Source organism: Chroicocephalus ridibundus, chromosome 1 (genome assembly GCF_963924245.1).
Source record: "Chroicocephalus ridibundus chromosome 1, bChrRid1.1, whole genome shotgun sequence".
Taxonomy (NCBI): Eukaryota; Metazoa; Chordata; class Aves; order Charadriiformes; family Laridae; genus Chroicocephalus; species Chroicocephalus ridibundus.
Genome location: NC_086284.1, coordinates 6,391,995 through 6,408,367, shown reverse-complemented (window position 1 = coordinate 6,408,367; position 16,373 = coordinate 6,391,995). Strand labels below are relative to the sequence as shown.

General features: G+C 58.5%; 3 protein-coding genes across 5 annotated transcripts; 2 read left to right on the top strand and 1 right to left on the bottom strand.

Annotated features, from left to right (window-relative positions):
• Positions 1-1,240: 1,240 nt before the first annotated feature.
• On the top strand, positions 1,241-2,380 carry LOC134513017 (thyroid hormone-inducible hepatic protein-like). 2 transcript variants are annotated; one of them, XM_063329153.1, is made up of 2 exons: positions 1,241-1,730; positions 1,984-2,380. In XM_063329153.1, exon 1 carries the CDS (start codon positions 1,278-1,280, stop codon positions 1,710-1,712), a length of 435 nt encoding a protein of 144 aa, XP_063185223.1. In that variant the 5' UTR covers positions 1,241-1,277; the 3' UTR covers positions 1,713-1,730; positions 1,984-2,380. The 2 variants fall into 2 exon arrangements, with proteins under 2 accessions (XP_063185223.1, XP_063185131.1); XM_063329061.1 differs by having other exon boundaries at positions 1,243-1,730; positions 1,996-2,380.
• Positions 2,381-6,380: 4,000 nt separating this feature from the next.
• On the top strand, positions 6,381-7,563 carry LOC134512915 (thyroid hormone-inducible hepatic protein-like). 2 transcript variants are annotated; one of them, XM_063328931.1, is made up of 2 exons: positions 6,381-6,910; positions 7,165-7,563. In XM_063328931.1, the coding sequence occupies exon 1, from the start codon at positions 6,458-6,460 to the stop codon at positions 6,890-6,892; it is 435 nt and encodes a 144-aa protein (XP_063185001.1). In that variant the 5' UTR covers positions 6,381-6,457; the 3' UTR covers positions 6,893-6,910; positions 7,165-7,563. The 2 variants fall into 2 exon arrangements, with proteins under 2 accessions (XP_063185001.1, XP_063184921.1); XM_063328851.1 differs by having other exon boundaries at positions 6,399-6,910; positions 7,177-7,563.
• Positions 7,564-13,126: 5,563 nt separating this feature from the next.
• Positions 13,127-15,873, bottom strand: NDUFC2 (NADH:ubiquinone oxidoreductase subunit C2). Its single transcript, XM_063328712.1, has 3 exons — positions 15,617-15,873; positions 14,265-14,408; positions 13,127-13,333 (listed from the first exon to the last, which is right to left on the bottom strand). The coding sequence occupies exons 1-3, from the start codon at positions 15,753-15,755 to the stop codon at positions 13,284-13,286; spliced, it is 333 nt and encodes a 110-aa protein (XP_063184782.1). The 5' UTR covers positions 15,756-15,873; the 3' UTR covers positions 13,127-13,283.
• Between the last annotated feature and the right edge of the window lie 500 nt (positions 15,874-16,373).

Genomic DNA, 16,373 nt, shown 5'->3' with positions numbered 1-16,373 from the left:
CCCCTCTGCTGTGAGGACAGTCTGAGAGAGTTGGGGTTGTTCAGCCTGGAGAAGAGAAGGCTCCAGGGAGACCTTAGAGCCCCTTCCAGTCCCTCAAAGGCCTCCAGGAAAGCTGGGGAGGGACTCTGGATCAGGGAGGGGAGCCATAGGATGAGGGGGAATGGCTTCAAACTGGAAGAGGGGAGGTTTAGATGAGATCTCAGGAAGAAATTTTTCACTCTGAGGGTGGTGAGCCCCTGGCCCAGGTTGCCCAGAGAAGCTGTGGCTGCCCCATCCCTGGAGGGGTTCAGGGCCAGGCTGGATGGGGCTTTGAGCAACCTGGTCTGGTGGGAGGTGTCCCTGCCCAGGGCAGGGGGTTGGAACTGGGTGATCTGTAAGGTCCCTTCCAACCCAAACCATTCGGTGATTCTATGACAATGAACAGGTGGTACTTGTCTGAAGGGTGCTTTCCCCAGACCGATCTTTTTCAACCTAAATGAATTATGATTCTCTAAGAGGAGCGGTGGGGACAGGTCTGGAGAGGAGAGAGTGGGCGGGAGCGTGGCCCTGGCTGGGACATGTACGGGTGGTGGGAGAGCTGCCACCACCAAGGGTTGCAAAAGGGATGAGGGACCCCGTGCCCTTTCCCCAAATAGAACAATCTTCCCTGATTGCCACACGCCGCAGGGACACGCGGGGACAGGCAGTGCCGGCCGTTGCCCCAGCCATGGCCTCTGCCCTGGGATGGGGGAAGCGTAGAGGGGGGAACCATCCACACTCCCCCGAGGGCAGAGATGGCTCAGTGCTGTGGCCACAGGAGTTTCACATCACAGCGTCAGGTCCCCATCATCGTCCCCGTCCCCGTCAGGAGGGCCTGGGGGAATGGGACGTTTCTGGGGACAGCCATGGCTGGGACCAGCTGGCTCCTCTGTCCCCAGGATCCCACGTGGGATCACATGTTGCAGCGCATCCCAGTGGCGTTTTCCATACGTCTGCAGAAGGGAGTTGCTCAATGTCCCCGGATGGTTCACGTCCCGAGCGTGTGGAAGCAAGGAGAGGTGAGAGGTGACACCCCCCAACAGCACTGCCATGGGGAGGCCGGGCCAGGACAGATGGCACGGAGCCGGGGACACGGCGTGGCCGAGCCCCAGCTGGGCTGGAGCCAAGCCCGGCCCCACAGCCATCCAGCCCGGCTGGGGCTGGCAGGAGAGGGCAGCAGGGGACAGCAGAGGAGGGACGTGTCCCCGGCTCTGCATAAAAAGCCCTCGGTGGGGACGGGGAGCAGGCAGCACCCCAAGATGAGCTCACACCAGCACAGTCAGAGACGTGGGAGCGGGGCCATGGAGCAGTACTTCTCGGCCACCCAGAAGATGGAGCAGGAGGTGATGTTCCCCAGCCTGCTCCGAGGGGTCTTCCCGCAGCAGGAGGGGGCGGTCCCGGCTCCAGGTGGCCACACGGACCTCTACGAGCGCTACCAGCTCCTCAAGGCCATCAAGCCCGTGGTGGAGAAAGGCCTGGCCTCTATCACCGACCAGATTCAGAGCGACGCTGACACCGACACATCCTCGGATGACGACACCATGGATGTCCAGGTGGAGGAGCGCCTGTCCCACCACCTGTCCGGCTTGCAGCAGGTCCTCACCCACCTCACCAGGGACACCAATGCCCTCACCCGCAGGTACAGCCAGATCCTGGAGCAGGTCAGCCCCAGCGAGGGGCAGCCCAGCTGGTGACCCTGCCGCGACCACCAGGTAAGAGCTGGGGGACATGGAGCCCAGGGGCAGCGGGGAAGGGGTGGCCGATATCCCTGGGGAGGTCCCTCAGACTGCAGGGGTGAGGAGCTCTTGGGGGCCGGCCCTCCAATGCCATCAGATCTCCATCTCCATGCTGAAGGAGGGGACTCATCCCATCCCTCCGTGCAGAGACTCCGGGGGTTCAGGGTCCGGGGTCCCAGGCCTGGTGGACTGGGTCTCTCCTTGGGATGGCCTTTGGGATTAAGGACAGCTGCCGTTGCAGGATGGGTGCTGGTGGCACGAAGGAGAGGACGTCCCCATCGCTGACCATCGTGGGCTCTTCCCGAGCCCCACTTGCCCTCCCCGCACCGCGGCACCTCACCTCCCAGCACGGGCGCTGCACACCAGAGACAACTGCAACCACCCGAGAACCAGATGGTGCCTTATCCTCATAGGAAGAAGCATCTGGTCGTGCTGGGAGGTCCATCAGAAGAGCCAGACGCCTCGTGCCCTCCTCTTTATTTTCAAAGAGCAGCACGAAGGCGGTGGCATTGCGCGGTGGCTCTGACCTCCAACGGTCCCTGCGACTGCCGAGCCCTTTTCCAGCTGGTACCTGGACTCTGAGGGGCGTTTTCCCCACTCTTTGCTAATAAAATGAGCCCTGAGAAGCCGTTGCCGGTGTGGTGCTTTGCCCTGGCTGGAGCCCTTGGGGAGTGCCCCGGCGTGGGGCAGGGGAACCCTGGTTCTGCCCTGAGGGGACTTTCCAGTGCAGTGATGGCGAATTTGAAGGGACAAAGAATCACAGAGTCACAGGATGGTCTTGGTTGGAAGGGACACTCGGGGACGATCTAGCCCAATCCCCTGCTGCGTGCAGGGACATCTTCCACTGGATGACGTTGCTGTACGTCCCCTCCAGCCTGATCTAGAACACTACCAGGGATGGGGCATCCACAGCTTCTCTGGACAGCCTGGGCCAGTGTCTTACCACCCTCATCATAAATAATTTCTTCCTGATCCCTGCAGCTCCCAGGAGGGAGAGAGGGAGGGAGACATCAGCCCACATAGGCAAGTCACCAGGTTGAGGGTTCTCTTCACAGGTGTGTCCAGGGGTGTCCCACCACTCCTGGTGCTGCCCTGTGCCTCAAAGCTCCCCATGCCTTTCTCCTGCCCATCAGGGTTTCTGCCCTGGAGTTGCCCCAAGTGGTTCTGAGCCTGGGGACCATCCCTGAGGTCCAGCCCCTCTGGGGAGCATCTGCCTGTGAGACCCCAGCCCCATGTCCAGGTTTGGGTTATGATGGAGACTCCCATCTCCTCTCGCCTGTTCAGGACTTTTGTCCTGGTGGTCAAGACCATGTTGGCTTCAACTTACCCTCCCCACGGCACGGACGTGGACCACAGCCACCAGTGCCCGAGGAGCTGGAGGGGGGTGCATGAGGGGGAGCTTTGGAGAGGGGCTCTGGCAACTCTGCGGCTCTGGCAAGGATGGCAGGGACCCCTCCGGCGGGGGATGGCAGCTTGGGGCCGGATCTGGAGCCCTTCCACGTGAAAAAATGCCAGGCAGGTTTGAGCCAGGAGGAAGACAGTCCATGGGGCTTTGGGGAGGGGAGGCAGAGACATGGGTGAGATCTGACAGCAGGAGGTGCCGGGGATGACATGAGGACACTAGGGGACACGTGCATGGTGAGATTTTCCCCCTTCTCAAGCTATGGCTGTGGAAGGGCTCCCCAAGGTAATGGCAGGTTGGGGGGAGGCTGTGCGAAACACCGTGTCTGTGGCTGCAGGGAACCGAGGATCTCATTGCAACACCACCCCAAAAGCCGTGCTCTTCTATGAAAGAATCTGCCGAGCACCAAGTCCCCCAAAACATGGGCAAACACAAATCCCCCCAGCCAGCATGAGGACTTTGGAGCAGACCTGTCCTTGTGTTGCTCCCCAAAGGTGGCAAGGGTGCAGCCTTGTCTTACCCAGAAACAGTGAAACACAACGGGAATACTGGGAGACACTTAAGCCAACCCCATGGCAATGCCACCTTAGTTGGGGCACGATGGCACAGCCTAGGGGAGAAGTGGAGATGGAAGATGAACTGAGGTCTCCAACCTGCCTTTGCAGCTCCTCTGCCCCCGTTGAACCATGAGGAATGGAGGGATGCTGTTTCCTGGTGAGGTGAGGACCATGCAGGAGGTGATGTGTCTCTGGTGGTCTACCTGGCTGGAGCTGAAGGACAGGAGTTGTGTCACATGGAGACGATAGTGGTCGCCTGCGTCAATGGCTTGTGGCTTGGGCAGTGCACTGGGCAGCTGCAGGGGCTGGTGCTGCCCCAGGGAAGTGTTACAGTGAGACATCCAGGGAAGCGCTCACCACCGCTGCTGAACATGACTGATGAGGGACGCAAGATGTTCCCAGAAACGGTCTGTGACGTGGGACAGCTGGAAGGCCGTGCTGATGACTTATGAGCCACTTGCAATCCCCCAGGACCCCCAGGTCCCTCTCTGTGAGCTGCTGTCGGGCCAGTCAACCCCGACCCCGGTGTTTCACGGGAAACTTCTGCTTGATCTGATTGCAGGGCGTTGCGTCACGCTGCCCCACGGATGCGTCAAGCCCCGACGGTGCCCTGCTGCCGGCCGCTGCTGTTGGACAGGGCCGATAAGAGACACGAGATGGTCACAGAAAAGGTCTTTGTCCTTGAAACACCCGGCACCGGTCCCTGGCAGGACGAGGGCAGGCGCGGCAGATCAGGCCCTCTCCGGCATGGCAGGGGGATGCTGGCTCCACGTCACCTTGGAAGGGCTCCCGCGGTACCGCTGCTGTTGCCAGCCGCCACGGGGAAATAGCCTTCTCCATTCCCATTGGTGAAGCCAATCGGGATTGCAGGTTTATTTATAGCTGTTTAACAACATCTAATTAACCAGAAAGCGGCGACCTGGGCGTGCAGGCTCAGTATCAGGAGGACAAGAGATAAAGTACAGTTTCGACCCAAAACGTTAAATAAATAAGAAATTCCAAATGCCCTGCTCTCCCCAGTCCCCAGAAGCCCCAACCACACACCACCCCAAGGACGGGGGCGCTGCCAGCACCCGCAGCCCTCCCGCAGGGCAGGTTCCCTGCCTGCACCCCCTGCCTTTGCCTTCGGGGTGCTCTGGCCTCAGCCCAACCCCCTGCTGCTGCCTGTCGCCCGCTCCTGCGCTGACAGGGGGAAGCACCCCACAAATTCCCACCCGCGACCCCCAGGTCTGGCTCCCTGCTTGGCCACGTCGGCCGCCAGCCATCAAGGCGTCCTCGGGGCAAAGACGGCCACCAGCCTGCCAGGAGGAGCTGGAGGCAGGGGATCCCTCCCCTCTGCTCCCCCCTGGGGGACACAGCTGGGCGCTGGCTCCAGCCTGGGCTCCCCAGTCCCGGAGAGACATGGACGTACAGGAGAGAGTCCAGCAAAGGGCCGTGAAGGGGCTGAAGGGGCTGAAAGGGCTGAGGGAGCTGGGACTGTTCAGCCTGCAGAAGAGAAGGCTCAGGGGGACCTTCTCCAGGGGTACAGAGACCTAACGGGGTGTGCGGAGGGGATGGAGACACACTCTTCCCTGTGGTGCCCCAGTGACAAGACAAGAGCCGATGGCCACAAACTGAACCACAGGAAACTTCATCTGAGCAGAAGAGAAACCTTTCCCGTTTCTTTCAGGGAGGGTGGTCAAACACGGGCCCAGGCTGCCCAGAGAGGTGGTGGAGTCTCCACCCTTGCAGATACCCAAAGCACAAACAGGCACAGTGCCAGCAACGACCCTGCTTGAGCAGGCCTTGGACTAGACCATCCCCAGAGGTGCCTTCCAGGCTCTCCAACGCTGGCTCTGCCTCTGTCCCTGCCTGGTCCCCCCCAGTGCTGTCAGCCCGCAGACGGATGCACGCTGCTCACAGCAGCCAACTGGGAGGATTCTTGGCCAGGCCCGGGTGGAAGTTGGGATGCCAGCAGGTTGGCTTTCGGCGGTGTCCAACAGGCTTTGACCCTGCCACTGCCCCTTCAAGATCTCTCCCTCACACTGGCAGCTTTCGTGCTTCCTTTCAGGCTGACACCTTCTCGGGTTTCAAAGTCCCCATGTTGCTATTGAATCCATTTGATGGTCATCTTCCTCCTCAACATAACCAGTTTGGGGCAAACCCCCCTCAGACAAGTATGACTTGTTTGTTGTCACCTTCTGTGTTTAGCAAGGGTCAAGGCCACTCTCCATGGGTGGGCTGTGTGAGCCAGCCCTGAAGAAGGGAGGTGGCTGGAGCAGGGCTCACAGGGGACTCCCCCTCTCCAGAAAAACCCATCGCTTCCTTTCCTTCCTCAAAACTTCCCAAGTCAATGCAGCTTTCCCATGGTGCTGCCTGCAGCCTGCCCGCACTGGGGGGCAGGCACTTCCCCCACTCTCTTGGTGCTTCACGAGCAGTAGCGATGGTGGGGACAGGATGGCATGTGTTGGGAGAGGTCCCACCACCTCCCTTCCCCACCAGCCCGCTCACAGCATGGGGACACAGCAGGATCTCTGGCCAGCCCGGGCGAAGGCCATGGGGAAGCTGGGCCAGGACAGATGGCACAGAGCCGGGGACACGGCGTGGCCGAGCCCCAGCTGGGCTGGAGCCAAGCCCGGCCCCACAGCCATCCAGCCCGGCTGGGGCTGGCAGGAGAGGGCAGCAGGGGACAGCAGAGGAGGGACGTGTCCCCGGCTCTGCATAAAAAGCCCTCGGTGGGGACGGGGAGCAGGCGGCACCCCAAGATGAGCTCACACCAGCACAGTCAGAGACGTGGGAGCGGGGCCATGGAGCAGTACTTCTCGGCCACCCAGAAGATGGAGCAGGAGGTGATGTTCCCCAGCCTGCTCCGAGGGGTCTTCCCGCAGCAGGAGGGGGCAGCCCCGGCTCCAGGTGGCCACACGGACCTCTACGAGCGCTACCAGCTCCTCAAGGCCATCAAGCCCGTGGTGGAGAAAGGCCTGGCCTCTATCACCGACCAGATTCAGAGCGACGCTGACACCGACACATCCTCAGATGATGACACCATGGATGTCCAGGTGGAGGAGCGTCTGTCCCACCACCTGTCCGGCTTGCAGCAGGTCCTCACCCACCTCACCAGGGACACCAATGCCCTCACCCGCAGGTACAGCCAGATCCTGGAGCAGGTCAGCCCCAGCGAGGGGCAGCCCAGCTGGTGACCCTGCCGCGACCACCAGGTAAGAGCTGGGGGACACGCAGCCCAGGGGCAGTGGGGAAAGGGGTGGCCGATATCCCTGGGGAGGTCCCTCAGACTGCAGGGGTGAGGAGCTCTTGGGGGCCGGCCCTCCAATGCCATCAGATCTCCATCTCCATGCTGAAGGAGGGGACTCATCCCATCCCTCCGTGCAGAGACTCCGGGGGTTCAGGGTCCGGGGTCCCAGGGCTGGTGGACTGGGTCTCTCCTTGGGATGGCCTTTGGGATTAAGGACAGCTGCCGTTGCAGGATGGGTGCTGGTGGCACAAAGGAGAGGACGTCCCCATCGCTGACCATCGTGGGCTCTTCCCCAGCCCCACTTGCCCTCCCCGCACCGCGGCACCTCACCTCCCAGCACGGGCGCCGCACGCCAGAGACAACTGCAGCCACCGAGAACCAGATGGTGCCTTATCCTCATAGGAAGAAGCATCTGGTCGTGCTGGGAGGTCCATCGGAAGAGCCAGACGCCTCGTGCCCTTCTCTTTATTTTCAAAGAGCAGCACGAAGGCGGTGGCATTGCGCGGTGGCTCTGACCTCCAACGGTCCCTGCGACTGCCGAGCCCTTTTCCAGCTGGTACCTGGACTCTGAGGGGCGTTTTCCCCACTCTTTGCTAATAAAATGAGCCCTGAGAAGCCGTTGCCGGTGTGGTGCTTTGCCCTGGCTGGAGCCCTTGGGGAGTGCCCCGGCGTGGGGCAGGGGAACCCTGGTTCTGCCCTGAGGGGACTTTCCAGTGCAGTGATGGCGAATTTGAAGGGACAAAGAATCACAGAGTCACAGGATGGTCTGGGTTGGAAGGGACACTCGGGGACCATCTAGCCCAATCCCCTGCTGCGTGCAGGGACATCTTCCACTGGATCAGGTAGCTCAAAGCCTCATCCAACCACAGGGTATCCACAACTTCACTGCGCAACCTGTGCCAGTGTCTCGCCACCCTCATCCAAAAACTTTCTTCCTCGTGTCAACAGCAACACCGGCAAAAGCTGTCACCTCTTTTCCGTGCACAATAGGGTGTGAATCTGCCCACCCACAGCCCAGACATGCAGCAGTGAGACCAACACTGAGCCCCGCTGATGCTGTGCCCCTAGAAGGGAGGGAGGGAGGGAGACATCAACCCATATAGGAAAGTCACCAGGTTCAGGGTTCTCTTCAAAGGTCTGCCCAGGGATGTTCCACCGCTGCTGGTGCTGCCCTGTGCCCCAAAGGCCCTCACTCCTGTCTCCTGCCCATCAGGGTTTCTGCCTCCGAGCTGCCCTAAGTGGGACTGAGCCTGGGGACCGTTCCTGAGGGCCAGGGGAGCTGCAGGTCTCAGCCTCTCTGGGAAGCAACCACACCTGGGACACCATCCCCACGTCGAGGTTTGGGTCCCGCTGGAGGTTCCCATCTCCTCTCGCCTGTTCAGGCCATTTCTCCTGGCAGTCAAGACCACATTGGCTTTAGCTTGTCCTCCCTGTTTGCAGGTCGTGGGGACATGGACCCCAGCCACCTGTGGCCAAGTAGACAGAAGGTGGGGGTACAGGGGCTCTGGAGAGGGCAGCTGGGGACCAGATCCAGCACTGCCCCGCACCTGAAAGGGTTCTGGGTGGCTTTGAGCAAGGACAGGAACAGCCCTGGTGGTGTCAGGGGAGGCAGAGACATGGCAGGATCTGGCAGCAGAGGGTGCCAGGGATGACATGGGGACACTCGGGGCAAAGGGTGTGGTGGCATTGTCCCCCCTCCTGAGCCACAGCTGAAGATGTGCGTCACACGAGGATGGGGGTTGGGGGTAGGCTTTCCAAAATGCTGGGTCTGCAGCCACAGAGACTTGGGGACCTCATTGCACCTCCCTGGGGGCTTGGCACCAACCCTGCTCTGCACTGCATCCAGACGGCTCCGGGCAATGTCGCTTATGTTGTTCAAAGGGCAGACGGCCAGCTGCTGCCCAACGGAGGTCAGGGGGTCCCATGGTGTTCAGCCCAGCTTTGGGCAGACAGGACCCAGTGCTCACCCTGGCTCTAGGACAAAAGCCCCTGAACCTCTCAGTTTCTGGGAAGGGCAACCACGGCATCTATGAAAGCGACTGTCGAGCACCATGACCCCCCAAAACACAGGCAAACACAACTACCCAAAGGCAGCGTGAGGACTTCAGAACAGATCTGCCCCCACGTTGCTCCTCAGCCCTGGCAACACTGCAGCCTTCTGACTTATCCAGAAACAGTGAAACACAAGGGGAATACTGGGAGACACTTAAGCCAACCCCATGGCAATGCCACCTCAAGTTGGGGCACAATGGCACAGCCTAGGGGAGAAGTGGAGATGGAAGATGAACTGAGGTCTCACACAGAATACCAGAATCACAGAATTGTTAGGGTTGGAAGGGAGCTTAAAGATCAGGTAGTTCCAACCCCCCTGCCATGGGCAGGGACATCTTCCACTACACCAGGTTGCTCAGAGCCCCATCCAGCCTGGCCTTAAAAACTTCCAGGGATGGGGCTTCCACCACCTCTCTGGTCTCCAACCCGCCTTTGCAGCTCCTCTGCCCCCGTTGAACCATGAGGAATGGAGGGATGCTGTTTCCTGGTGAGGTGAGGACCATGCAGGAGGTGATGTGTCTCTGGTGGTCTACCTGGCTGGAGCTGAAGGACAGGAGCTGTGTCACATGGAGACGATAGTGGTCGCCTGCGTCAATGGCTTTTGGCTTGGGCAGTGCACTGGGCAGCTGCAGGGGCTGGTGCTGCCCCAGGGAAGTGTTACAGTGGGACATCCAGGGAAGCGCTCACCACCGCTGCTGAACATGACTGATGAGGGACGCAAGATGTTCCCAGAAACGGTCTGTGACGTGGGACAGCTGGAAGGCCGTGCTGATGACTTATGAGCCACTTGCAATCCCCCAGGACCCCCAGGTCCCTCTCTGTGAGCTGCTGTCGGGCCAGTCAACCCCGACCCCGGTGTTTCACGGGAAACTTCTGCTTGATCTGATTGCAGGGCGTTGCGTCACGCTGCCCCACGGATGCGTCAAGCCCCGACGGTGCCCTGCTGCCGGCCGCTGCTGTTGGACAGGGCCGATAAGAGACACGAGATGGTCACAGAAAAGGTCTTTGTCCTTGAAACACCCAGCACCGGTCCCTGGCAGGACGAGGGCAGGCGCGGCAGATCAGGCCCTCTCCGGCATGGCAGGGGGATGCTGGCTCCACGTCACCTTGGAAGGGCTCCCGCGGCACCGCTGCTGTTGCCAGCCGCCACGGGGAAATAGCCTTCTCCATTCCCATTGGCGAAGCCAATCGGGATTGCAGGTTTATTTATAGCTGTTTAACAACATCTAATTAACCAGAAAGCGGCGACCTGGGCGTGCAGGCTCAGTATCAGGAAGACAAGAGATAAAGTACAGTTTCGACCCAAAACGTTAAATAAATAAGAAATTCCAAATGCCCTGCTCTCCCCAGTCCCCAGAAGCCCCAACCACACACCACCCCAAGGACGGGGGCGCTGCCAGCACCCGCAGCCCTCCCGCAGGGCAGGTTCCCTGCCTGCACCCCCTGCCTTTGCCTTCGGGGTGCTCTGGCCTCAGCCCAACCCCCTGCTGCTGCCTGTCGCCCGCTCCTGCGCTGACAGGGGGAAGCACCCCACAAATTCCCACCCGCGACCCCCAGGTCTGGCTCCCTGCTTGGCCACGTCGGCCGCCAGCCACCAAGGCGTCCTCGGGGCAAAGACGGCCACCAGCCTGCCAGGAGGAGCTGGAGGCAGGGGATCCCTCCCCTCTGCTCCCCCCTGGGGGACACAGCTGGGCGCTGGCTCCAGCCTGGGCTCCCCAGTCCCGGAGAGACATGGACGTACCGGAGAGAGTCCAGCAAAGGGCCGTGAAGGGGCTGAAGGGGCTGAAAGGGCTGAGGGAGCTGGGACTGTTCAGCCTGCAGAAGGGAAGGCTCAGGGGGACCTTCTCCAGGGGTACAGAGACCTAACGGGGTGTGCGGAGGGGATGGAGACACACTCTTCCCTGTGGTGCCCCAGTGACAAGACAAGAGCCGATGGCCACAAACTGAACCACAGGAAACTTCATCTGAGCAGAAGAGAAACCTTTCCCGTTTCTTTCAGGGAGGGTGGTCAAACACGGGCCCAGGCTGCCCAGAGAGGTGGTGGAGTCTCCACCCTTGCAGATACCCAAAGCACAAACAGGCACAGTGCCAGCAACGACCCTGCTTGAGCAGGCCTTGGACTAGACCATCCCCAGAGGTGCCTTCCAGGCTCTCCAACGCTGGCTCTGCCTCTGTCCCTGCCTGGTCCCCCCCAGTGCTGTCAGCCCGCAGATGGCTGCACGCTGCTCACAGCAGCCAACTGGGAGGATTCTTGGCCAGGCCCGGGTGGAAGTTGGGATGCCAGCAGGTTGGCTTTCGGCGGTGTCCAACAGGCTTTGACCCTGCCACTGCCCCTTCAAGATCTCTCCCTCACACTGGCGGCTTTCATGCTTCCTTTCAGGCTGACACCTTCTCAGGTTTCAAAGTCCCCATGTTGCTGTTGAATCCATTTGATGGTCATCTTCCTCCTCAACATAACCAGTTTGGGGCAAATCCCCTCAGACAAGTGTCACCTGTTCATTATCTTAGAATCATAGAATGGTCTAGGTTGGAAGGGACCTTAAAGATCATGCTGTTCCACCTCCCACTAGATCAGGTTGCTCAGAGACCCGTCCAACCTGTCCTGGGATGTTTCCAGCGATGGGGCATCTCCCACCTCCCTGGGCAATCTTGGCCAGTGTCTCACCACCCTCACAGGCAAGAATGTCTTCCTTAGATCTAGTCTAAATCTCCCCTCTTTTAGTTTGAAGCCATTTCCCCTTGTCCTATTGCTACAGGCCCTGCTAAAAAGTCCCTCTCCAGATTTCTTGTAGCCCCCCCCTTGAGGGACTGGAAGGGGCTCCAAGGTCTCCCCGGAGCCTTCTCTTCTCCAGGCTGAACCCCCCCAGCTCTCTCAGCCCGTCGTCCCAGCAGAGGGGCTCCAGCCCTCCCAGCATCTCCGGGGCCTCCTCTGGCCCCGCTCCAACAGCTCCGTGTCTCTCCTGTGCTGAGGCCCCAGAGCTGGAGGCAGCACTGCAGGGGGGTCTCCCCCGAGCGGAGCAGAGGGGCAGAATCCCCCCCTCGCCCTGCTGCCCACGCTGCTGGGGATGCAGCCCAGGCTGCGGGGGGGTTTCTGGGCTGCCAGCGCACATTGACGGCTCATGTTGACCTTCTCACCCACCAGCACCCCCGAGTCCTTCCCCTCAGGGCTGCTCTCCATCCATTCTCCGCCCAGCCTGGGTTTGTGCTCATGATTGCCCCCACCCAGGTGCAGGACCCTGCACTTGGCCTTGTGCAACATCACTCGGGAACAGAATCAGATCCTGGTGACAAGGCGAGGACAGGGACCCAACTGTCCCACACCTCGGCACTGCACCGGGCAGGAAGCAGAGGTCATGGAATCATAGAATTGTCTATGTCAGGAGGGAACTTTCAGATCATCTAGTCCAACCAGAATGGCCCCCAAAGCACAGCGAGAGGCTTCCCTGGGGAAGAGGCGCTGGAGAAAGTGCTTTGAGACACTGCACAGCGGAGGAGGTCGCACCAAGCGCACATGAGGATCACAGCAGCGCAGGAGGAAGCCCGAGGAGATGCTGAAAACCAGCACAGGAGATAGGTAAGTTGATAAAAAAACCATTCACAACTGGAGCAGCCTCAACTGGAAGCTTCTCAAGCTCCAGAGGTGCTGAGCACCCTGCAGTGAAACTGAGAAGAGCTGCAGCTCTTCAGCACGGCTGGGAAACATTTGGGTTCGGTACGTAGAACCGGGAGCCAACAACCAAGTGAGAGAGTTGAAAGGTTGGACCCTAATCACCAGCAAAGAAAAAGCAACACGGGAATGCAAAATGGATGCGGGAATTAATTAGGGAGAGCATCTATTTTCGCTAGCAGGACAGAATTAATTTCACAGTGAGATTCTGGCTACAGCATCTGCAGGGGCTGGTCCAGAGCGTGCCCAAATGGCCAGGAGAAATGACAATGAGAAATAAAAAGGAGGAATTTACATAACTACTTTCTGTTTTTTGAAAAAAATATATGCTGTACGAACAATCTTCCATTTGCACAATTAGAATAACTGAAAAAGTGGTGAATCAAAGTTATCCCATCACAAATCTCAGTCATGTATATATCAACACACCATAATGGAACAGAAGAACAAGTAACTAAACACTTAAATATTTAATCGTAGCTTTTATTACGTGAAAGCGAGTAATGGTTCATTTTCCAAGCCATGGACGGTTGAACAGCTACAGCTGGCCCGCTGAAGTTCTCGGTGTGGAATGAGCTCAGCAGCTGCACCCTGCGACATGCCACCGCTGGCGAAATCCTCAGCGAACCGGGTAGAAATCCTCCAAAAGTTCTCCTATTTTCCTCTTTTCTGCAAGAGGAAAAGGGTGGGGGTGGGAAAACCTAATCAGCACTTGAGAGCGATTCTGAAGATTTTTAATATTAAGTCTTAAGGTTAACAAAGCCACCAAAAACCTGGTTTTTTTTGCTACCAACAGCAAACTATTAGCTTGCTGCATAAATGAAACACATAACTCCTTTTCCGTAGGGCTCTCCACAGACCCCCGTGAAGAGATCTCAATATTAACGGGTTTTTATTCCTACATATTCTTTCCAACACGGGATGATGTGGATCACAATCCAACAGCCAGAGTCACCTAACTGTGTTTTATTAGAAAATAAGACAATTTTCACCAAAATTTGCCATTGCGTTGCTGGGCGTAGTGACTACATTCGGTAAAACACTTTCTTCACCAAGGCTCTAAGCCAGCAAGAGCCAACGGCGCTTCAGGTTTCCCGCCTTTTCTATTTATTCTTTTTTCACTTGCTGTTTATTTTCTTAATCTTCATCACACCATTTTAGAATCTACATAGACTGCAATTTTACAAGAATAAAGGGTAAAGTTGTGACTTTTCAAGAATAAAACCCGTGATTTCTCATTTTCGTGACTTTATTTCTTCTCTAGTGGCACAAATTCGATCTATTCTTATTTTTTTTTTTGCCTCTGCCTTTTTTATATTAAGATAAGCTTTTAGGAGGAAGAGTTGGTCATCAAGGCAGCTGATAGCAACAGTTATTAGAATAGAAATAGCTAATAGAAAATATCTATTTTCATATCATAAAATCTTTAATACTGTTGCAACAGATTGTGAATAAGCAGGAACGAGTTAGCAGTCAGTACGACTTGCTAGAAAAGAACAGATTCCGCAAGCAGCCCAGCAAGATCTTTACATACATTAGCACTTACTAATCTGTACATTATGGCAGGCTGCGGACTTTTTAAAATACTAAGTTTTTATACCTGTTGCCTTAAAGTCTGCCGGGTGCTGCCTGACGTACTCAAACAACTCTCTGTCCAGTTTGGCATGGATGTACTCCGTGCGTTTAGCAAGGTAATAGCCGACAAACCATCCCACGGTAGTGAACAGGACCTGGCGGTGAACACCTGCAGCAGAAGGAGGAATGTCCCCCTGCCTCAGGCCCTCTCCCGGCCCCAGGCGGGCCCACCCGGCTTTCCCCAGCCCCCCCAGACACACGCTTCTCCCCCATGGTCAGCCCCTCCAGGTCCCTACAGCACCCTCACCTGCAGACCTCCCATGGCCCCTGCCAGCCCCCAGAGAGGCCCCCCCCTTACCTCAGGGCTCCTTCCCCATCCCGCCCCCACCATAGCCCTCAGGGAGTCACCCCAAATCCCCTCTGCCCCCATACGATGTCCCTTTCCCAGCTCCCCCACAACTACCTCCAACCTCTCACCTCAGGACTCCCTCCCCTTCGCTCCTGCCCCTACGACCCTCACAGAGTCACCCCAAATCCCACAGAGGATTCCCCTTGTCTTTCCAGCTCCTCACCTTCCCCCTGCTCCTATATCCCTCAGAGTCACCCCAAATCCCACATATTCCCTTCCCAGCTCCCCTCAATCCCCTCTAACCCTCCCGGCCTCTCACACCAGGGTCACTTCCCCTTCCCCCTGCCCCTATATCCCTCAGAGTCACCCTAAATCCCACATACCCCCTTCCCCAGCCCCTCACCTTAGGGCCCCCCCCTTCATTCCCACACCTACATCCCTCACAGTCACCACAAATCCCACGTACCCCCTTCCCCAGTCCCCCCACTCCCTTCTAACCCCCCCATCTCCTCATTTCAGGGCTGTCTCCCCTTGTACCCACCCCTATATCCCTCACAGTCACCCCAAATCCCAGATGCTCCCCTCCCCAGCCCCCTCAACCTCCTCTAGCCCCCCAGCCCCTCACCTCAGAGCCCCCTCCCCTTCTCCCCACCCCTATATCCCTCAGTCACCCCAAATCCCACATACCCCCTTCCCCAACCCCCTCTGCCTCCCCGTCCCCTCCCTGCAGGCCCCCCTCCCCTTCATTCCCGCCTCTACATCCCTCACAGTCACCCCAAATCCCATATAACCCCTTCCCCAGCCTCCCTACCCGCCCCCCAACCTCCTCCAGCCCCCCAGCCCCTCACCTCAGGGCCCCCTCTCCTTCTTCCCACCCCTATATCCCTCAGACACCCCAAATCCCACATAACCCCTCCCGCAGCCCCCTCTAACCCCGCCATTCCCTCACCTCAGGCTCTCCCTCCCAACCCCCGGCCCCTCACCTCATCCCCCCGGCCCACCATTCCCCTCTCCCAGCCCCACCGCACCGGCTCGGATGACGGGCCGCTGGTTGAAGCCGTTGTCCAGCAGTGCCGCCAGCCAGCCGGCCAGCCCCAGCCAGACCGAGCCCTTGTTGAGGAGGGGGGGAGGCGGCAGCGACCGCGACTCGTCCGGGAGGAACACCATGGCGGCCGCCCCGCCGAAGGTGACCGGGCGGAGCGGTGCTGCAGCCCGCCGCCTCCGCCGCGCCCGCCGCCGCGCACTCGGGTTCCGCCGCCCTTCGCCGCTTTTCGTTATTTCACCAAAAAAAAAAACCCCAAAAAACAACAAACCACCAAAAAACCCAACAAAAGACCCCAGCACAGAAACTCACCCCCTCACCGGATCGGGCGGCTTTAGCGGGGACCGAGTGCTGAGGGCTATGGGTGAGAGTGAAGCGGCTCGGCCCCACTGTGCGGTGCCAGGGAGGCAGGTCTGTAATTAAATTCGGGGTTTAATTAAACCCTAAAATCAAAAGACAGTTCCTTTTCAGAGCTTTTCTTGACAACAGATTAAAGGCTAACACCACAGTGCTGCTAAGGTTGTTTTTTTTTTTTTATTACTATAAAAATCACATTAAACCAGTTGCAACAGCACCAGGATTGACATGGAATCGTAAAATCGTCTGGGTCGGAAGGGCCCTGTCAGATCATCGAGTCCAACCATCAACCTAACACTGCCCAAACCACCGCTAAACCATGTCCCTCAGCACCACATCTGCCCGGCTTTTAAATACCTCCAGGGATGGTGACTCCACCACTGCCC

Bases quoted from the DNA above. Each gene is read 5' to 3' on its own strand.
- LOC134513017 (XM_063329153.1), top strand. From the start codon at position 1,278: ATGAGCTCACACCAGCACAGTCAGAGACGTGGGAGCGGGGCCATGGAG.
- LOC134512915 (XM_063328931.1), top strand. From the start codon at position 6,458: ATGAGCTCACACCAGCACAGTCAGAGACGTGGGAGCGGGGCCATGGAG.
- NDUFC2 (XM_063328712.1), bottom strand. From the start codon at position 15,755: ATGGTGTTCCTCCCGGACGAGTCGCGGTCGCTGCCGCCTCCCCCCCTC. The intron at 14,409-15,616 runs GTGCGGTGGGGC...CTTCTGCTGCAG, and splicing joins GCGGCCCGTCATCCGAGCCG to GTGTTCACCGCCAGGTCCTG. The intron at 13,334-14,264 runs GTATAAAAACTT...TTCCTCTTGCAG, and splicing joins GGCAGACTTTAAGGCAACAG to AAAAGAGGAAAATAGGAGAA.